At 46.0% G+C, this 22746-nt stretch overlaps 1 protein-coding gene across 4 annotated transcripts in view; it reads left to right on the plus strand.

Annotated features, from left to right (window-relative positions):
- Positions 1-2113: 2113 nt before the first annotated feature.
- Positions 2114-22746, plus strand: part of SRFBP1 (serum response factor binding protein 1) — a 376852-nt gene continuing 356219 nt past the window's right edge. The window contains exons 1-2 of one of the 4 annotated variants that reach the window (XM_063964202.1): positions 2117-2256; positions 8184-8253. In XM_063964202.1, the coding sequence (XP_063820272.1) occupies positions 2252-2256; positions 8184-8253 (75 nt within the window). In that variant the 5' untranslated portion in view covers positions 2117-2251. Of the gene's footprint in view, positions 2257-8183; positions 8254-22746 lie in introns of all 4 variants that reach the window. The other 3 variants (XM_063964203.1, XM_063964204.1, XM_063964205.1) reach the window with 3 other exon arrangements.

The raw sequence follows: 22746 nt of genomic DNA on the forward strand, positions 1-22746 counted from the left end.
CTGTCTCTAATCCTCACCTTTAGAATGTAAGCTCTCACGAGTAGGGCCCTCTTCCCTCATGTGCTTATCCTTTCTCTTACTTCAATAATGTTCAACTGCATCAACTCCAGCAGTCCTCTGCCACCTGATACTTATTTCAGTGTTATCTGCTGATGTAGCTATGTTTATTTACCTTGTACTTGTTCTATATTGTCTTCAACTGTAATGGTGTGTACACCCGGTGAGATTTTTTATTTCGATTTTGACTATATAGTCAAAATCGCAAGAAAAGTTAGTGCAAATCGCAAGGTGTTATGCCACTTGTGATCCCGATTTGATCACGATGCACGGTCCCGCCAGGTCGGTATCGCAAGAAAAGATAGACTGTGCAGGCAAGTCAATCCTTGCTAGATCAGTGTACTATCTAGTTCATCTCACATGTCAATTAAATCTCACATAAGCCAAAATCGTAAGCACACATAGTCCATATCTCAAGAAAAGTACGTCAAAATCGGTGGTGCTGGGCTCCGGGGAGTTCAGGGGAAATCGCAAAGTGAAAATCGGACATAGCAAGGATCTCACTGTGTGTACACACCATAAGTCGCTGCTTTCTTGATTCGATTATTTGTTTATGTAGTCTGTAATTGGGCGCTGCTGAACACTTGTGGCACCATATAAAGGATAATAATAATAATAATAATAAATAATGGAGTGCTCTGCAAATGCCAGTGGTAAGGAAATCCAGGAACAGAGCATTGTGTCCTCTCCCCTCCACGACTTGGTATCGTCTGCACCATGCATTCTTTATAGCCCCGACTGGGTGGGCTGTCTTAACTCTCCTCTGTGAGGGGGGAAATTCCCAATAATAATCTCACCCCTTTTAACCCCTTTGTGGGTGGAATTTTGAAAAATCTCTTCTTAGTGGGTGCCCAGGTCACAAAAAGCAAGCTACTGTACAAATGTCAAGTTCATTGTCCTTATGGTTCAGGAGATTTTGTGATGAGTCAGTGGTATTTGCCTTTTAAATATATATTCATGCAGATGTCACTGCTTTCTGCTTTACCTCAAAAATCGTAGCTGCCATACTATCAGATACCCTCCAACTGTACCTTTTTGCCAGGTACAGTACCATTTTTTTATGGTCTATACCAGTGGCGGTTCTTGCCACGGGCAAGCGGTACTTTTGCCCGGGGCGCCGCCTTCCGGAGGGCGCCGGCGCCATCCCGAGGGCGCCGCACCAGGGCAGGAACCGCCACTGTGCCCCCCGCAGTGCCCCCCGCTTTGAAGGGAACCAGACGCGTAGCGTCTAGTTTCCCTTCATTGAGAGGACCTTAGTTGTGCGGTGCGCGATGACGTCATAGCGCACCACACAGCAAAGGTCCTCTCCATGAAGGGAAACTAGACGCTACGGTCTAGTTTCCCTTCGTCTAGAGGACCTTTGCTGTGCGATGCGCGATGACGTCATCGCGCACCGCACAGCATAGTGGCACAGACACTAGGGGGTCATAATTGACCTCTAGTGTCTATGCTGTTCTATGGAAGAGACGTAATAACGTCTCTCCCATAAATCGAAGAGAGGAGAGCAGAAGATCGGCGCCGCCGGCGGAGGGGGTCTGGATCAGGAACGGGGATGGTAAGTATTCTTTTTATTTATTTTTATTTTTTCTTTCAGCCCGTTGACCACGCCCCCCATATTTTGCCCGGGGCGCCACAAACCTTAGAACCGGCCCTGGTCTATACCTGCCAAAAGGGGCTATGTACCGATTTTTGACTCTCAATGAATTTGTACCGGTTTTTATGTGTAAAATGTTGGAGGGTATACTATCAGCGTGTGTATTTTAATCCATTTACCTCTTGGATCCCTGGCTGAGTGTAAATCTTATAGTAGAACTTACTTTTTTTTAACATACATTCCGCAAATCTGAGTCTCTGTTTAATGACAGCGCCTCCCATTCACATAAACATTCACAATGGTCTCTCCAGCCGGTGCGGGACACGCACAGCCACACGGTAATATAACCTCGGCACTGATAACCCCCTCGCATATCCCATACCATACACCCTCAGTTTCGCTATCATTGTATGATGGAGTTTTTTGTTTTGACCCTCGGCGGCTTCCGTAGTCTGACAGTCACATGTGTGCTCCGTGTTTTTCTGTTTGGTACCGGAAGACACGTGTGGCCGCTGTGCAGGTCTGGCGAGGGCTCCCGTGCTGCTGCTGGGTTACAGAAATAAAGCCGGAGCATCATGGAGCCGGTGCTGAACCTGAACAATGAGGTGAGGGCGGGTCACTGGCACATCTGGCTGCACACACGCCTGCAGATAGCCATTGTAACGTGAAACATGGCTGCACAGTAACCCCTTACACTACATGCTCTCCTGCTGGAAGCCCTTATAACATGGTATTCTATATATGTACATGCTGGAAGTCAGTACTACATACCCTATAAACGAGGCTGATGTTAGCTTCTTATTCAGAGCATGATGTATTAAAACCAAGTTGGATCACCTGGTTAACATTTTGTAAACAAGTGTTAGGGCATGAAATAGGCTGGCTTAATTCCCCTTTCTGACCGCCAGCTATGAATACGGGTTATTGGAACATGAACACGCATAACCCGTGTTCATGTGCGTTCTGAAAGGTGCTAGTGTTCAAATACCGGGTCAAGCAATCCAGTATTCCAACTCGGTAGCGAGCAGGGTTGAACAAGTGTTCAACCCGGCTTGCTGTGCGGTGTACACAGGAGCCGGGTTGATGCGACCCGTTTCCTATTCACTGTGTGTGGATTGGCGGTTCTTGGAGATCATGTGATCTCCAAGCGCTGCCCCTGCCGTGTCACAAATGATGTCACCAACGCGGCAATATGCCGGGTTGCTTACAGCAACGGTGGGTCGCAACCTGGTAGCTCCCATGTTCGGCTACTGGGTGCGACCCGCCTCAGGCGGTCTGAAAGGGGACAAACTGGGCAATAATTGCATTGATTTGAATAACATGTATTTTTGGAAGGAAAATAGTCTTGGGCCACAAATTTGATGCACCAGCTGGACTGTTATGTCGACATTCATTATGTCGAAATGGGCACTGTCCACTCTGGCAGTGTCTACTGGTTTGGCAGTGCAGTGGTATATGCTGATACAGAGTTTCTGCGGAGAGTCGGTACATTCTCCCCCCCCTCCCCGTAGCCTAACCCTAATGTTGGCATTCTGCAGAGTGTCAACATTTTAGATGCCGAAATTAGGAACATGTATACATTTAGCAGATGTTGATTTGTTCCGTGCCGACATTTCAACATTGTTATTGTCTTCATGAGATGAATCCACCATATTTACTATACCACACTTTGGTGCCTACATTTCAAAATACGCCACATAGCTGTAATGTGGCCTTACGCCCAAAATGTTGCCCTTCAAAATTAAAACGTGGACACCAAAGTGATCAGCACCCTGCCCAAAAATCCTGGGGTAAATTTACTAAGCATAGTGTTTGGTCGAGATTGCAATCTCGTCAGTGTTTAGACTCGTTTTGAAAATCTGAGATTTATTAAAAGCAAACACTGGTGTAAAAACTAGAGCTATGCGCCAACCCCCGTGTTTTGATTTTGGATCTGTATTTACCTCGTGTTTTGGTTATGCCAAAACCACCCTCACATGATTTTGTTTTGTATTTGTATTTTTTCCCCCCAAAACAGCTGAAATTACATAATTTCAGGCTTTTTGTGTTCCTACTGTTTTATTAACCTAAAGTCATTTCCCATCAATTTTGGCCAGTTCACAATATTCACCAACATAGGCCATAGGCTGGCTGACTAAACTAAGTAGCAGAGCAGTGGCACAAACACACGGCAGTTATTTCTTTTTAAAATGGTTTGAAAATTATTAATATTTTAGCAATAACCAACCCAACCAACTCGTAAGTATTTTCAATAGAAAACAATACAACACAGAAATCTACTAAAAATCATGTGTGAGATGTCATTCCTCAACAGTAGTAGTAAACAAACAGCAAAGAAAAAAACCCTAACCCATGTATAAAATAGCAGCAGCAGATGTGGATGCCCCCTACACAAGTGCTCATGCCCCCAGCACATGCCTATTCTCAGTGCACAATCTGTACTTCCCAGCGTGGGGCCGTGGGCCACTGATGACTAGCGCTCTGTGCCCATGTAAAGCCCAGATCAATCCGCCTTTTAGTTGAGCAACTCCACAAACTTTCCCCAACCAGTTGTATTGTACTTGCTGGATACAGTGTGGGGTACAGTTGCGACTTTGGGACACACGGTTAAATATTAAGCGGGTTATAGTGCAGGTCAGACACAGTGCAGGTTAGAGTGTGGGTCAAATACAGTGCAGGGCGCATGCTGCATGTCGGATGCAATGCGCAAAACACTGCGGGTTGGATACAGTGCAGGTCATATACAGTGTGGGTTGCATACAGTGCGGGGTAGCAAGCACCGGGGAAGCAGGTACAAAGGGTATTGGCATGGATAGTAGGCACAGGGGTAGTAGGTAAAGGTATATGCACAGGGGTAGCGGGTACAGGAGTAGTAGTTATTGTCTTCTCATCATTAGCAGTGACTCCATACCTTGTGATCCCACTAGGATGCAGGCAGGGGGGCGGGGGCAGCATGTGCGTGTGCCCCAAAGTTATCACTATTGAAGGCTGTGTGGCCCCCGTGACCATCACAAATTGTAGCATGCCAGGCCGTCAACGCTGCTAATGGGGGCGTGCAAGCTGGGCTTCCCCCCCCCTCCCTCTCTCCCTCCCCCCCCCCCTCCCTCTCTCCCTCCCCCCAAGCTCTCCATTTAATGTGAAAAGATGCTGTACGCATGCACACTGCATCTATTTACACGGTGGCACAGTGACGGCATGGTGCTGGTAAAAGCACAGGGCACATTTTGCCCTTTAAAATAAAACAGCCTAGCATGAAGACTAGGGAACCAATGAGCTGGATCTGATCATGGAAATACAGGGAAAGAACTGTGTGGATTGTCGTCTGCATTTCTATGAACCAGTGTCTTGCTCAACCGGTGGGGTGGGGTGGGGGTGTAATGCCATAGCCGGGGGACACGCTTCACGGAGTTCCCTGGTCAAAACATTAACCTCCGTCAACTAATCAGCACAGGCTGAGGATTCAATAAATGGGTCTTCCCCCTCGAGTATATCAGGCCTGGGCTGAAGACCGGACTATCTCCCAAACCCCTGGTGGCAGTGGGTGCAGGGTTGATGGTGTAAAATTAGAAGACTTATTGTTATTACAGTGGGACCTTATGTCCCAGCAAACCTGCCCACACACACACTATATGTTTAACCCTTAATTTTACTTACTGAGCAATTTCCATGGTGCTGATCGGGTCCCTTATGCAGTAGACATCCAGGTGTCTTGGAAAAATAAATAGACACTTGCCCGATTCATTCAGCTTTCCACATGGTGTCCTGCTGATTGGCTAAATGTCACTTCTCTCTTGGCCAATTATCGGACAGTATCTATGACAACGCCTCCTAACTGGCCAAGAGAGCAGTGACATAGCCAATCAGCGCTTCGTTGCAGGAAACCATGTGGGCAGCTTGAAGAATCGGGCGAAGCGATGTATATATATTCTGTGCTTCCGTGTTCACTTGATCGGGTAAGCGTTTTTTCATTTTACTAAGGCACCTGGTTGTCTATTGGATAATTGGTTAGATCCGCACCATGGAGAATGTTAGTGTGAGTGAGATTGAGTGTGAAATAAAGGGTTAAAACATACATTGCGTGTGTCGTGGCTTTTTAAATATTTGTTTTACTTTTAGACTTAATATACCAGGTTATTTTGGCGATGTATAAGGGGTATTAGTGTGAAAGGTGGGTATGAAATCCTGGCAGTCACAATCCTGAAGGTACCAATGGGATTCAGTTTGCTGTTTTCGCTATTCTGTCTCTTGGGTTCCCGACTGCTGACACCCTGACTGTATGCCTTTACAAATACATACACACATAATACTCTTCACTCTAGGCCAGGGGTGGCCAACCAGTCAGTGACAAAGAGCCAAAAAACATTGTTAGGTACGTGAAAGAGCCGGCATGCAAAAATGGAATGTGGCCTTGTGCCTGCTAGACCACGTCCCTGGTATAAAATACATTGAAAAAGCCAGAACAACATAAAATACATTTTTAACACCAGATCCATTGAAAAAGCCAGATTCACATAATAAACTTCAGCTCCCCCATGTGTCACTCCAGCCAACACCCTGCTGTCACTCCAGCCAGCTCCCCCATGTGTCATTCCTGCTAGCACCCTCCTATGTCACTCCAGCCATCTCCCCGTGAGTCACTCCTGCCAGCACCGCCCTGTGTCACTTCAGCCAACTCTCCCATGTGTCACTACTGCCAGGACCTTGCTGTGTCACCTCAGCCAGCTCTCCAATGTGTCACTACTGCCAGGACCTTGCTGTGTCACCTCAGCCAGCTCTCCCATGTGTCACTACTGCCAGGACCTTGCTGTGTCACCTCAGCCAGCTCTCCCATGTGTCACTCCTGCTACCACCCTCCTATGTCACTCCAGCCAGTTCTTCCACATGTCACTAATTCCAGCACCCTCCTGCGTCACTCCAGTCAACTCCCCCATGTTACACTCCTGCCATTACCCTCTTGTGTCACTCCAGCCAGCTCCGCCTTGTGTCACTCTAGCCCACCCTCGTGTATCACTGCAGCCCCCCACCAACTCGTGCCATTGCAGCAGCCACTTATATGTCCTCTGTTTTCCAGTGGGTGTCTCACCTCTAGTATCTGGCTCCTTCAGTTTTCAGTTTGTAGTGCTGCTGCATGTCTGGCTGGAGTGCAGCAGTTTCTGTATCTGTTGTGGTCACATGCTTTAGAGTGTTGGGAGCCACATTTGAATAAAGAAAGAGCCGCATGCGGCTCGAGCCACTGGTTGGCCACCGCTGCTCTATGCCGTTTATTAAGAATCGTGTTTGGTCCAAGTTTAAACACGCTGTTCATTGCTAGTGTACATGAGAACTTTTCAAGATCAAACACTCGAATTTACTAAGATTCGTGTTTGACTGAATCATGTTTTCCGATGGTCTGTGCTAGTGGTTCCCAAACAGGACCCCTAACAGTTCATGTTTTCCAGGTCAGCTGGTGATACTCTGTGCACCTGCTGGGTGACCTGGAAAATGTGAACTGTGAGCATGAGTACCAAGGTTGGGAACCACTGCTCTATTTAATCGTATTTAGTTGTGTGTAGTTCCGTCGTATTGTGCCCAAATTCTAAAAACCTGCCTGTGAGCAGCATGTTTTGCTGAAGCCTGCAAATATCAGTGTGAAATATGCAGCGTTCTGTGTGTTAAAGGATAAAGAAATGGTTCAAAGTAAGAAACAAAATGTGTGGGGTCCCCCCCAAAAGTACAACTAGCCCCAGGCCAACGAGCCAGTTCTGGTCCTAGAAAGTACAAGAAAAAACTGCATAGTGGTCCCGAATATTTCCATGATCCAGCACCGGGACCAACCAGCAGGGGTAATGCCATAACCAGTGGACACGCTTCACAGTGTCACTCGGCCAAAACGTTAACCTCCCCCAGCTAGTCAGCCCAGAATTCCTCAGAAAGTGGGGTCCCCTCCCAATAAAGGAAGTAATCTGTGACCTTCCGACATTGAAAGCTTTTGGTAGGTCTGCCCAATGTTTTAAAGTGGCAGCTTCATTCTCAGCATTTCTTCTCAGTCAGTGGGATCGTCCCCAATATCTGTGAATCAACTCCTCAAACTCATAAATATCGCAAAGAAATGGGTTGGGGCTGTTTTACCGGTGGCCGCGAACCCGGAAGCAGAATGCCAATGGTGGGGGGGCAACAGGTTCTATACCCACTCTATGGTTGGTGTGGACACCCATGAGTGTGAATTCTCCATTTTAGTCGGCATGCCAACTGTCAGGAATTACAGGGTTTGGGATGCAGGCGGAGGTATTGTTACTAGCAGTCTCTTAACTACATCCCCAAAGAAATACCTGCTATGATGGCAAAATCTAAGGCTAAAACATCAGTGTGCAGTAACTCAAAAACAGAATGTACTGTATTGTGATCATCATAGTGTATTTCCATCTTATCCATCTTATCTATTATGTACAAGCATGGGTGCTACAGGAAAATAATATCTGCATTCAAACATTCTGCAAATGATGACAGTATGGCCGCTATTCAGCATTTATGGATTTTTTTTTTTTTACAACAGATCAGTGGTTGCTTTCATATATCACCAAGAAGGCACAAGAAGCAGAACGTTCATGGTGAAAGTATCAACAGTTATGTCCTAGGCAGACAATAATTTGGTGTCCCTCTGCATTGCAAGTAGCAGGCTAAACCATTAATATAGCAGATTAGCTCAATCAACATCATTCAGAATAGCAGATTAACTCAGTCAATATCAAGTCTTTCCAGTGGAATGGGTTTTCCACAAAGAGGTTTTTAAACTCCTAGTTCAAAAGTTAGGTCTTCCTCAAATTTGATGGTGACATCGTCAAACAACAAGGCAACTAAATAATGTTCCCATCAAAGGCACACTAGAACAAAGACAATTGATGCTCTATTGATTCTATGGAATTTCCATATTACCATATTTCCAAGAGATAAGCAGTAGAAGTTATAATGTCTTGTCCCCACCATCCGTGGTTTACAGTGCCTTGGGGAATGTACTGGTACAGCCTTGCTCTCTAGGGAATGTTTCTCCATGTCCTCCAAGCAGTCATTGCTAAAAGGCAAGTGATCATCTAACAAATAAAGTTAAGGTGCCTCTTAACATGATCTGAATGTCGACATTCTGGATGTTAGCGTGTTCAGAATGTTGACATATGAATGTCTGTGTCCAAAATGTTGACACATGAAGTTAGGGTTAGGATTAGGCTGCAATTAGGGTTATGGTGAGGTTAAGGGATAAATTTACTAAAGCTTCTAAAAATGAGAAGTGGTGATGTTGCCCATAGCAACCAATCATATTCTGTCTCATTTCTCTGTTGCAGCCTAGAAAATGACAGACAGAATCTGATTGGTTGCTATGGGCATGACCACTTTTTAATTTTAGAAGCTTTAGTAAATATACCCCTTAGAGTTAGGTTGACTGTAAAATTGCATTGTTGACGTTGTGACTGTCGACATTCACAATGTTGACATTATGTTGATGTCAACGTTATGAACATATAGAAATTTTGAACTTTGACATATTACACTGTACCCATTCCAAACACTGATTTGTCTTCAGGATGGATTAGGGTCTTGCTCTCGCTACCCTGAAAGTTCTGTTGTCTACACTTGTTATGCTCTTGTAATATTTTGTCAAAACCTTGGTATCTGCGTTGCTGAAAGAGCACATTTCACTATAATCTGCTGGGCGTGTTGGGTGGGTATGCACATTATGAATTCATGCAAGTTACTGTACACCAATTGTAGTAGTAGTAGTACTTGATCTGCATCAGCGCCATAGTATTTAGTAAAGGTCCGATATTTTTTGAGGCTTACCTGGTATTCAGTGGATATTGCAGATTATCCAGTGCTTGGAGGTGTGATAGCAGTGTAATTATGTCTTTCACTACTTTGTAAATTATCCAGTTATTTTCTCAACATTTTTGACATTCCTTATTCTAGGTGTAATAATGTTCCCGAATGCATTGTGTCTTGGTTGTGTGTTGTAGTCTGTCACGTTTGTATTTTGCGATATCGCTTTTTCTCTGGTCATTTTGGAGAGTCCAGTTCAGCTCTTTTTCTTCTTCTCATACAGCATCTTTCAATTGTTTGAAAAGTGGTGGGTCAATTTCTCATCAAGTGGTTTCCAATATTTTGGTATAAATAATGACACAGGTTTTAATGTATGATAGGACGTTTTCTGTGCTTCTCTGTACTAATATGCTGCTTTCTTTTGTTTTCATGTTAGCAGATTGATATTAGTTTCCTGGCAGCAGGGAATTGTTTCCATCTCAACTGTGTGCTTTATTTTCCCTTCAGACCTTTCCCTGTGATTATTGGGGCCATTTATGCCACCATGTACTCTATGATTCCATGTGACTGCCCACTATTCACAAGTAGAACAGGGAGTAATAGTGCACTGCTAAGACGAATCTCCCTCTGTTTGTGTGTGTGTGTCCTCAGTTTCCTACCACACTCCAAAATCCCAATGCTAGCTTAATTAACTATTATAAAAAATGGATGTTAGAGTGTGGGACTGATGTGACTGGTTATAAATCTCAGTACAATGCTACGTAATACAGTGGTGCTGCAGCAGTAAAAAATAATGATAGTTACAGATGTGTCCTCTTACATCCTTGCTGCAGTAACGCTAAACAGCTCTTCAAGTCGCACCAAGACGTGATGGGACTCTGTAGCGGCAAGCGTCTTTTTTGTGATTCTTTCGATGAAAATGCCTCTTGGACGCAATTTAATGCAATAGGGACGCACAAGCAGCTTTTACTGATTAAAATGATATGCAGCATGCCTATACTCTGTGTGTAATAGGGGCTCTATCTGCATCCAAAATGCTACATTAGTGTAGTCCATGAAAACACTGAAGCATAGCAGTTTGTATGCAAATACAGTCGCAGTCACACACAGAATATAGGCATAATGCATATGATTTTAATCGGCAGAAGCTGCTCGTGCGTCCTATTGCATTATATTGTGTCCAAGACGTTTGACGCAACAGAGTCACACGGCACTCATGCATTATGTGTAACGCGACTTATAGCACACAGAGCAAAGATGTAAGAGGACACATCTGTGTATTTTGGAGAAATGCTGTATGTACATTAAATTATTATATTGCAAATATATTTGCCTTTTTTTTTTTTTAACCGTTACTATAAATCTTATTAAACATCTATATAATAATTGGCTAAGATCGGCTCACCTGTGCCTCCCCTCCCAGGCCACTGCGCAGGAAACGGATCAGTGTAGCAGGGAGATGGTGAAACAGGGGGTGTACTTAGATGACCTTACATATGTGGGTCTCTCAAACAGTATGTTAGTAATTAAATATGCATTTTGTGATGTTTTGATGAATTCAACAGAATATGTTATGTCCCAAAGAATAACAAAGCATTTTACAGTATTTGTTACAGTTAATCTTATAATACAGCTTTATTAAATTAACTTAAAATGTTTTTTTTATGTATCTGATTTCTACCCAGAAACTTTTGTTTTTGACTGATAAAATTAATTGGTGCTTAAAATGATTTCTGGCCTATGGTGGCATACTCTGTACATGCTCTAGATGGCAGCACACCATCACAAATGTTGCTGCTTAGTAGTAAATTATCATCTAAACTTTATTTGCTGACTTTGTGTTCTTGTTATCTTGGTATCTCTTTTGTTATGAATATGTATTGACAGCCAATTTTGTTTTTGTTCCTTTTTTTTTTCTTCTTTTTTTCACCTGTAGAAAATGTTGTAATCATATACTTTGTTCTCAGGTTTAAAAGAGGAATTTGCTTATTATTGTTCCCCTAAAACATAATTCTACCCTTTTCAGACTGCTTTGCAGGGTCACACCCTCTATCTGTACATGGGTCCTTCCCAAGTACCCCTTTCAGACGATGGCCTGGCCTGTCATATTGCCGGGTTCTGAAGTCACCGTTGACGCGTGCGGAAGTGGTGCTTGGAGATGGGATGATCTCCAAGCGCCACCTCTTCTTATACAGTGAATGAGTTCTGGGTCACATCGACCATGCTTACCCGTTCGCTCCACTCAGTGAGCCGCGTTAAACACTTGTTCAACCCTGCTCGCTACCTGAGTTGAAGTACCGGATTGTTCAACTGGGTAGGCCAATCCTGGGCCATTTTTTTCAATCCCGTGTATCGGGATTGAAAAATGGTCAATACCGGGATACCCGGGATTGGCTTTCTTCCTGGGTGTGTGTCCGCCCGCCCCGCCCCTCCCCACCCGTTCCGCACATAAATCAACATGCCAAACTGCTTGGGCGGGTGGGAGGGGATCTTCCTTCAGCCGCGGTGACTGCACGGGAATCCGGGGGGAGGCGGCGGCTGGTGGCGGCCTCAGCGGCAGGTCACTGCACAGCGTGACCTCACAGTCAGAGGTTACACTGCGCCGGGAAGAGGGAGCCGGGCAGCGTCTGAATGTCCTGAGGACGCTCAACGCTGATCCCGCAATCCCCGGGATTGGACCTTCCAATCCTGAGATTGAATCCCGGCCTATTTTTGGCCTAAATCCCGGGATCCCGGGATTGGCCACACTAAGTTCAACCCGGATTATTTCAACTGGCCCATTTCATACTGCACAGCAACCCGGGTTGCTGCGCGTCCATGTGCAGTTACCCGGGTTATTGCTAGTGGTCTGAAAAGGGTATAAATTATATCTGAGTTTACAAACTCTCGCAGGCTCTGTACTTCAGATGGAACGTTTGGCTCTTTTTGACAGAAGTCATTTTTAGCTCCATTTTGTAGTTAATATAGAACATGGTTTCCATGTACTTGTTTCTTGCTATAAAGCTAAAATTACAGTCTTTTCTTGAAAGTTGTGAATATTATACACAAGAGGTAATTTGGAAGAAAAAAACCTTTCATAGACGCTGACACTGTATACAATTGGGCAATACATACTGTATAAATTTTAAGTTCCAGTGAGAGTAAATAGTGAACACAGAAAGAAAGGTCATGTACTATTTTCCTGTGCTCAGAGCTTATTAGTTAATCATATGCTTTGCTGATAGAGTGCATTTCTCTGGCTGGGTCCACAGGATTATCCACAGGGATATGCCGGAGCGACAGCGGAAATGGCACCAACACGGTCACGAGCTTTCTGGCCCCCCAGAATGCATCGGGGCTTCACCATATAGTCCTGCCCACTGACTCAGTCAAATCAGTTTTTTGTTTGGTGCGGCAGGAGCCGGACCGTGGTCACAGGGCTGCTATTAATAAAGCAGCCTGAAGCTTTTATTTTTATAGTCTTACTATGGTTTTTTGAGCGACTTTTCTTAACAGCGTCTTAAACACATACTGGAAAGAGTCGCTCCAACAACTCCCCACCGGGTCGCAACAACGCTTACCTTCGCGGTACAGTGCTGTCTCGACGGGCGTCTGTGTCGGATGTTCTAGCAGGTCCAGCAGACGTAACCAGGCTGTGACCAGAGCATGGGGGGAAGGTAAGTCTATGGATTTCCCCTTACTAGGGGGGTCCGGACACAGCTACACTGTATTGGTGGAGACTACAAACAGTGTGTTGATGCGCCGAACATCTCGAGTGCGACAGCGCTACGTTCTAGGGATCATAGGCGCCAGGACTAGGTAGAGGCCGCGATCCTTAGAGTTTAAGTCAACAGGGGTATTCAGACGCTCTCCTGGCCGCCCCTCCTTCGAGTTCATGACCAGTTTCAGCGCGTCTCCCGTCCATGAACTGAATGACCTCACTTCCGTCTCAGATGCTACTACGAGGGTACTCTGTCGCAGCTTAGACGCTGCAGTTGTGTACACTAGAGATCCCGCCTAGACCGAGTCGCAGGCCTTAGCGTCTGCATACACGTGGAAGTCGCTGAGCGTCCGTGTTCGTCAGTGAGCGACTGTGTCTTTCATCAGTTATCAGGAGCGGTAGTGTACATCAGTAGCGTCTGAATCCACTCAGCGTCTTACGAGCATATTTGCTTGGATATGGAAGTGTGGTGAGTCTCCCTGTATCCCGCTCTATGGAGGAAGGGTATACAGTACTAAAAATTCTCTCTACTTGTTAGTATGAATTGTTAATTTTTAGTACATATTGCATATGAGATCTGTATATTACTGTTGTTTCTGAATGTTATGTTTGAAAAAAACAGTTAAAAACAGAAGTACAATTTTCCTACTTACTTGTAAGTTGTTATGGGGGTTGTATTCTCATATGACAATGTTTAATGCCTTAACATGTGACTGACTGCTAGTATGAGTGCTGACTTTTTTATGTCGTCTGTCCTGTTCTGACCCTCAATTCAGGTGCACGGTTGTGGTCAGATTGATCTCACTTCTATATATCCATATATTGGTGATTTTCAGTTACAAATTGTGTAGTCAATAATAGATTATTACCATGTATGTGAGCGGCAAAAGTGACGAGGAGAATTTATCAGGCACTCCTACATCCCTAACATGCTTATCTTGTAAAACAGCGTTAATTGGTATGGACCAATTGGTCACTTATGAGGGGTTGTGTGCGAACTGTTTTGCTTTTCAGCAAAGTAAAAAACAGGAGTTGGTTCAACCACCAACAGAGCCACCATGGAATATGTTCGCAAAGACTTTATCTTCAATAGCGGACAGGTTAACTCCGGTAGCACCACCTCAAGGGTTAGGTTACACTATTAACCCATACATGCAGCTCCCTTCTTACGGCTTGGTTCCAGTAGCCTCTCCAAGTAACCAAGGGACAGGTAAGACTAGGACAGATTCGTCTATGTGGCAGACTACACAACATGATACAACAGATGATGATACAGTATATTCAAATACTCCGTATGATGATCAGTCGCAGAGTTTCAGTTCAGAGGATGTAGCTGAACTTATTGAGGCTGTGAAGGCTGTTCTCTCTTTGGAAGAGCCAGCCAAGACAGTGTCAAAGTCTAAAGCACCTGTGTTTAAACTAGCAAAAGCAGTTAAAGCTGAATTCCCAGCGTCAGATGAACGGACGGAAATTATGGAAGAATCTTGGGCGACGCCCAGTAAAAAGTATAAGATTCCGAAAAGATGGAATTCTTATTTTCCATTTCCAGCTGCGGATTGTTCGAAAAGAGAAGTTCCTCCAAAAGTAGATGCACATGTGCTGCAACTTGTGCATAAATCTTCTTTACCACTGTCATCTACCTCACTAAATGATGTCATAGACAGAAGGGTAGATAGCTTCTTGAAAAATATATTTTCTCTCACAGGAGCAGTGGTAAGACCTGCTGTGGCTTTGGCTTGGATAGCAAAGGCAATGGGCGAATGGTTAGAGGAACTAGAGAATGACCTCTCTTCTAATAGGGAGCAAGAGTATCATTTAAGCTGTTTAAGACAATCTGCCCAATACTTGGAAGAAGCGGCAATTGACATGGGTACAATCGCTTCTAGAGCATCAGCCTTGACGGTAGCTGCTCGTAGAGCAATTTGGCTGCGTACTTGGAAAGCAGATGCAGAATCCAAGTAGGAATTGGAAGCATTACTTTTCTCTGACGTCCTAGTGGATGCTGGGACTCCGTAAGGACCATGGGGAATAGCGGCTCCGCAGGAGACAGGGCACAAAATAAAAGCTTAAGGATCAGGTGGTGTGCACTGGCTCCTCCCCCTATGACCCTCCTCCAAGCCTCAGTTAGATTTTTGTGCCCGGCCGAGAAGGGTGCAATCTAGGTGGCTCTCCTGAGCTGCTTAGAATAAAAGTTTAGTTTAGGTTTTTTTTATTTTCAGTGAGTCCTGCTGGCAACAGGCTCACTGCATCGTGGGACTAAGGGGAGAAGAAGCGAACTCACCTGCGTGCAGAGTGGATTGGGCTTCTTAGGCTACTGGACATTAGCTCCAGAGGGACGATCACAGGTACAGCCTGGATGGGTCACCGGAGCCGCGCCGCCGTCCCCCTTACAGAGCCAGAAGAGACGAAGAGGTCCGGTGAAATCGGCGGCAGAAGACATCCTGTCTTCAGACTAAGGTAGCGCACAGCACCGCAGCTGTGCGCCATTGCTCTCAGCACACTTCACACTCCGGTCACTGCGGGTGCAGGGCGCTGGGGGGGAGCGCCCTGAGACGCAATATAACAGTATATACCTTAGGTGGCAAAAAGAATACATCACATATAGCTCCTGGGCTATATGGATGTATTTTAACCCCTGCCATTTTTACACACAAAAGCGGGAGATAAGGACGTCGTGAAGGGGCGGAGCCTATCTCCTCAGCACACAAGCGCCATTTTCCCTCACAGCTCCGCTGGAAGGACGGCTCCCTGACTCTCCCCTGCAGTCCTGCTTCAGAATCAGGGTAAAAAAGAGAAGGGGGTGCATTTTTGGCAGCAAATAACGATAATAACAGCAGCTATAAGGGAATAACACTTATATAAGGTTATCCCTGTATATATATAGCGCTGGGTGTGTGCTGGCAGACTCTCGCTCTGTCTCTCCAAAGGGCTAAGTGGGGTCCTGTCCTCTATCAGAGCATTCCCGGTGTGTGTGCTGTGTGTCGGTACGCGTGTGTCGACATGTATGAGGAGGAAAATGATGTGGAGGCGGAGCAGTTGCCTGTGTTGGTGATGTCACCCCCTAGGGAGTCGACACCTGACTGGATGATTGTATTTAAACAATTAAGTGATAATGTCAGCAATTTGCAAAAAACTGTTGACGACATGAGACAGCCGGCAAATCAATTAGTGCCTGTCCAGGCGTCTCAGACACCGTCAGGGGCGCTAAAACGCCCGTTACCTCAGTGGGTCGACACAGACCCTGACACAGATACTGAGTCTAGTGTCGACGGTGACGAGACAAACGTAATGTCCAGTAGGGCCACACGTTACATGATCACGGCAATGAAAGAGGCATTGAACCTTTCTGACACTACAAGTACCACAAAGAAGGGTATTATGTGGGGTGTGAAAAAACTACCAATAGTTTTTCCTGAGTCAGAGGAAATAAATGAGGTGTGTGATAAAGCGTGGGTTTCCCCCGATAAAAAACAGCTAATTTCTAATAAATTATTAGCATTATATCCCTTCCCGCCAGAGGTTAGGGCGCGTTGGGAAACACCCCCTAGGGTAGATAAGGCGCTCACACGTTTATCTAAACAGGTAGCGTTACCGTCTCCTGATACAGCCACCCTCAAAGAACCAGCTGATAGAAGGCTGGAAAATATCCTAAAAAGTATATACACACATACTGGTGTTATACTGCGACCAGCAATCGCCTCAGCCTGGATGTGCAGTGCTGGAGTCGCATGGTCGGATTCCCTGACTGAGAATATTGATACCCTGGATAGGGACAATATTTTGTTAACTATAGAACATTTAAAGGATGCATTGCTATATATGCGTGATGCACAGAGGGATATTTGCACCCTGGCATCAAGAGTAAGTGCTATGTCCATCTCTGCCAGAAGAGCGTTATGGACGCGACAGTGGTCAGGGGATGCGGATTCCAAACGGCACATGGAAGTATTGCCGTATAAAGGGGAGGAGTTATTTGGGGCTGGTCTATCGGACCTGGTGGCCACGGCAACGGCTGGGAAATCCACCTTTTTACCCCAGGTCACTTCACATCAGCAGAAAAAGACACCGTCTTTTCAAACTCAGTCCTTTCGTTCCCATAAGTACAAGCGAGCAAAAGGCCACTCCTTTCTGCCCCGGGGCAGAGGAAGAGGAAAAAGACTGCACCATGCAGCCGCTTCCCAGGAGCAGAAGCCCTCCCCTGCTTCTGCCAAGTCTTCAGCATGACGCTGGGGCTTTACAAGCAGACTCAGATATGGTGGGGGCCCGTCTCAAGAATTTCAACGCGCAGTGGGCTCACTCGCAAGTGGATCCCTGGATTCTACAGGTAGTATCGCAGGGGTACAAACTGGAATTCGAGGCGTTTCCCCCTCGTCGGTTCCTGAAGTCTGCTTTACCAAAGCCTCCGACAGGGAGGCAGTTTTGGAAGCCATTCACAAGCTGTATTCCCAGCAGGTGATAATCAAGGTACCCCTCCTGCAACAGGGAAAGGGGTATTATTCCACGCTGTTTGTGGTACCGAAGCCGGACGGCTCGGTGAGACCAATTTTAAATCTGAAATCCTTGAACACTTACATAAAAAGGTTCAAATTCAAGATGGAGTCACTCAGAGCAGTGATAGCGAACCTGGAAGAAGGGGACTATATGGTGTCTCTGGACATCAAAGATGCTTATCTCCACGTCCCAATATACCCTTCTCACCAAGGGTACCTCAGGTTTGTAGTACAAAACTGTCATTATCAGTTTCAGACGCTGCCGTTTGGATTGTCCACGGCACCTCGGGTCTTTACCAAGGTAATGGCCGAAATGATGATTCTTCTACGAAGAAAAGGCATTTTAATTATCCCTTACTTGGACGATCTCCTGATAAGGGCAAGATCCAGGGAACAGTTAGAAGTCGGAGTAGCACTATCTCAGGTAGTGTTACGTCAGCACGGGTGGATTCTAAATATTCCAAAATCGCAGCTGATTCCAACGACACGTCTACTGTTCCTAGGAATGATTCTGGACACAGTCCAGAAGAAGGTGTTTCTCCTGGAGGAGAAGGCCAGGGAGTTATCCGAGCTAGTCAGGAACCTCCTAAAACCAGGCCAGGTCTCAGTGCATCAGTGCACGAGGGTCCTGGGAAAAATGGTGGCTTCTTACGAAGCGATTCCATTCGGAAGATTCCATGCAAGAACGTTTCAGTGGGATCTACTGGACAAATGGTCCGGATCGCATCTGCAGATGCATCAGCGGATAACCCTGTCGCCAAGGACAAGGGTGTCTCTCCTGTGGTGGCTGCAGAGTGCTCATCTACTAGAGGGCCGCAGATTTGGCATTCAGGATTGGATCCTGGTAACCACGGATGCCAGCCTGAGAGGCTGGGGAGCAGTCACACAGGGAAGGAATTTCCAGGGCTTGTGGTCAAGCATGGAAACATCTCTTCATATAAACATTCTGGAACTAAGGGCCATTTACAATGCCCTAAGTCAAGCAAAACCTCTGCTTCAGGGTCAGGCGGTGTTGATCCAATCGGACAACATCACGTCAGTCGCCCACGTAAACAGACAGGGCGGCACGAGAAGCAGGAGGGCAATGGCAGAAGCTGCAAGGATTCTTCGCTGGGCGGAAAATCATGTGATAGCACTGTCAGCAGTGTTCATTCCGGGAGTGGACAACTGGGAAGCAGACTTCCTCAGCAGACACGACCTTCACCCGGGAGAGTGGGGACTTCACCCAGAAGTCTTCCACCTGATTGTAAACCGTTGGGAAAAACCAAAGGTGGACATGATGGCGTCACGTCTAAACAAAAAACTGGACAGCAGTGGACGCTCTGGTAACGCCGTGGGTGTACCAGTCAGTGTATGTGTTCCCTCCTCTGCCTCTCATACCAAAAGTACTGAGAATCATAAGAAGGAGAGGAGTAAGAACTATACTCGTGGTTCCGGATTGGCCAAGAAGGACTTGGTACCCGGAACTTCAAGAGATGCTCACGGACGAACCGTGGCCTCTACCTCTAAGAAAGGACCTGCTACTGCAGGGGCCTTGTCTGTTCCAAGATTTACCGCGGCTGCGTTTGACGGCATGGCGGTTGAACGCCGGATCCTGAGGGAAAAAGGCATTCCAGAAGAAGTCATCCCTACTCTGGTCAAAGCCAGGAAGGACGTAACCGCAAAACATTATCACCGCATTTGGCGTAAATATGTTGCGAGGTGTGAGGCCAAGAAGGCCCCTACAGAGGAATTTCAACTGGGTCGTTTCCTTCATTTCCTGCAAACAGGACTGTCTATGGGCCTAAAATTAGGGTCCATAAAGGTTCAAATTTCGGCCCTGTCGATTTTCTTCCAGAAAGAACTGGCTTCAGTACCTGAAGTTCAGACATTTGTAAAAGGGGTGCTGCACATACAGCCTCCTTTTGTGCCTCCAGTGGCACCTTGGGATCTCAATGTTGTGTTGAGTTTTCTAAAGTCACACTGGTTTGAACCACTTTCCACTGTGGACTTAAAATATCTCACATGGAAGGTGTCGATGCTGTTAGCCTTGGCTTCAGCCAGGCGTGTGTCAGAATTGGCGGCTTTATCATATAAAAGCCCTTACTTAATTTTTCATTCTGACAGGGCGGAATTGAGGACTCGTCCTCAATTTCTACCTAAGGTGGTTTCTGCATTTCACATGAACCAACCTATTGTGGTACCTGCGGCTACCAGGGACTTAGAGGACTCTAAGTTGCTTGACGTTGTCAGGGCCTTAAAAATATATGTTTCCAGGACGGCTGGAGTCAGAAAATCTGACTCGCTGTTTATCCTGTATGCACCCAACAAGCTGGGTGCTCCTGCTTCAAAGCAGACGATTGCTCGTTGGATTTGTAGTACAATTCAGCTTGCACATTCTGTGGCAGGATTGCCACAGCCAAAATCAGTAAAAGCCCATTCCACAAGGAAAGTGGGCTCATCTTGGGCGGCTGCCCGAGGGGTCTCGGCTTTACAACTTTGCCGAGCAGCTACTTGGTCAGGGGCAAACACGTTTGCTAAATTCTACAAATTTGATACCCTGGCTGAGGAGGACCTGGAGTTCTCTCATTCGGTGCTGCAGAGTCATCCGCACTCTCCCGCCCGTTTGGGAGCTTTGGTATAATCCCCATGGTCCTTACGGAGTCCCAGCATCCACTAGGACGTCAGAGAAAATAAGATTTTACTTACCGATAAAACTATTTCTCGTAGTCCGTAGTGGATGCTGGGCGCCCATCCCTAGTGCGGATTGTCTGCAATACTTGTATATAGTTATTGTTAAAAAAATTCGGGTTATTATTGTTGTGAGCCATCTTTTCAGAGGCTCCTTTGCGTTTATCATACTGTTAACTGGGTTCAGATCACAAGTTGTACGGTGTGATTGGTGTGGCTGGTATGAGTCTTACCCGGGATTCAATATCCTTCCTTATTATGTACGCTCGTCCGGGCACAGTATCCTAACTGAGGCTTGGAGGAGGGTCATAGGGGGAGGAGCCAGTGCACACCACCTGATCCTTAAGCTTTTATTTTGTGCCCTGTCTCCTGCGGAGCCGCTATTCCCCATGGTCCTTACGGAGTCCCAGCATCCACTACGGACTACGAGAAATAGATTTATCGGTAAGTAAAATCTTATTTTTATTGGTAATATATTGTTTGGGAAACGATTGTCAGACATTCTAGAATCGATAGCTGAGTCGAAGAAGGTCAGATTTCCGACTAGTTATAACCCTAAGTCTAGGGGTTCAAAGTTTCAGCCATTTCGATGGCAAGGCAAAGCAAAGGCTAAAGAGGAGTTTAAGCAACCCCAGTTCAAAACCAGGGGTAGGAAGCAGTGGGCTACCAAAAAGCCAGCTTCCAAGCCTGAACAGAAACCATCAGCCTGAAGTGACGGGCCTCCGCCTGGAGGATTCCAGGGTTGGGGGCCGACTCCTTCGTTTTGCACACATATGGCAACAGTCGACAACAGATGCTTGGGTGCAGAAGGTGGTATCTCAGGGGTATGGGTTCCCATTCAGGAGGCAGCCTCCTCAAAGATATTTTTGCACCAGCCCATCTCGTATAGAGTCGAAGGCCAATGCCCTGCAAGAAGCAGTCCAAAAATTTACTGAAGTCAGGTGTGATTGTCCCAGTACTGCCATCACAAAGAGGACAGGGTTTTACTCCAGTCTATTTCTGATCCAGAAGCCGAATGGGTCGTTTCGACCAATTCACAATCTGAAAATGTTAAACAAATACATTTGGATCCCAAGATTCCATATAGAGACATTACGCTCCATAATGTTGGCTATGGAATCGGGTGATTACATGGTATCTCTGGATGTACAGGATGCTTACCTACATGTGCCTATAGCACTGTCTCATACCTCAGGTTTGCCATCCTCCAGGAACATTTTCAGTTCCAAGCTTTGCCCTTCGGGCTAGCAACAGCACCCAGGGTGTTTACCAAAATCATGGTGGTTATGGCAGCTTGTCTTTGGAAGCAGGGGATAAGAATATTCCCATGCCTCGACGACCTGTTAATCCTAGCACAATCGCAGGAGTTACTTTTGAGCCATCTTCAACAGACAATAGTTTGTTTACAGAGACACGGGTGGCTCATAAATTGGGAAAAGTCGTCTCTGAATCCGTCACAGCGGATGGTTCATTTGGGGGCCATATTGGATTCAGACCTACAGAAAGTTCTCTTGCCAGAGAAAAAGATAGTCAAGGTGCAGGTCATGACTCAGGAAGCGTTGCACGCCCAGACAATGTCAGTCCATGCAGCAATGCGACTGTTGGGTCTGTTGGTATCAACCTTCGACATGGTGGAATATGCGCAATTCCACTCCAGACCATTACAGCACCTTATTCTGACCAAATGGAACGGAAATCATCAGACGATAAGAAAGCAGATGATAAAGTTTCCAGTAAACGTAAAAAGGTCTCTAGCGTGTTGGCTACAGACAGACCATTTAAACAAAGGGAGACCCTTTTGGATAAAAGAATGGCAAGTCCTGACAACAGATGCCAGTCTGCAAGGCTGGTGTGCGGTACTCTGAAGCCTTTGGTTCCAGGGAAAATGGACCATAAGGGAAAGTCGCCTGCCAATAAATCTGTTGGAAATAAGGGCCATTTATATGGCTCTAGTTCAGGCAAAGGACAGTCTGCAAGGAAGACCGGTCCAGATTCGCTCAGACAATGCGACGGCAGTAGCGTACCTCAATCATCAAGGAGGAACTCACAGCAAGAGATTGATGGAGGAAGTAGCCCCCATTCTAAGATGGGCAGAACTCCATCTTCCAGCATTGTCAGCAGTCTTTGTCCCAGGGGTTCTGAACTGGGAAGCAGATTTTCTCATTCGACACACCATTCAGGAAACCGAATGGGCATTACACCCAGAAGTGTTTCAGACAATAGTGAACAGATGGGGTCTACCAGAGATAGACCTCATGGCGTCTCGTCTAAACAACAAAGTTCCGAGGATACGGATCGAGGACAAAGGACCCCGGAGCGGTCCTTGTAGACGCACTGTCAGTAGAATGGAAATTTCATCTGGCGTATCTGTTACCTCCAATATCTCTGTTACCCAGAGTAGTGAGAAAAATAAAGCAAGCAAAGGGAGCAATAATTCTAATAGCTCC

This window comes from Pseudophryne corroboree, chromosome 1 (assembly GCF_028390025.1).
Source record: "Pseudophryne corroboree isolate aPseCor3 chromosome 1, aPseCor3.hap2, whole genome shotgun sequence".
Classification (NCBI taxonomy): Eukaryota; Metazoa; Chordata; class Amphibia; order Anura; family Myobatrachidae; genus Pseudophryne; species Pseudophryne corroboree.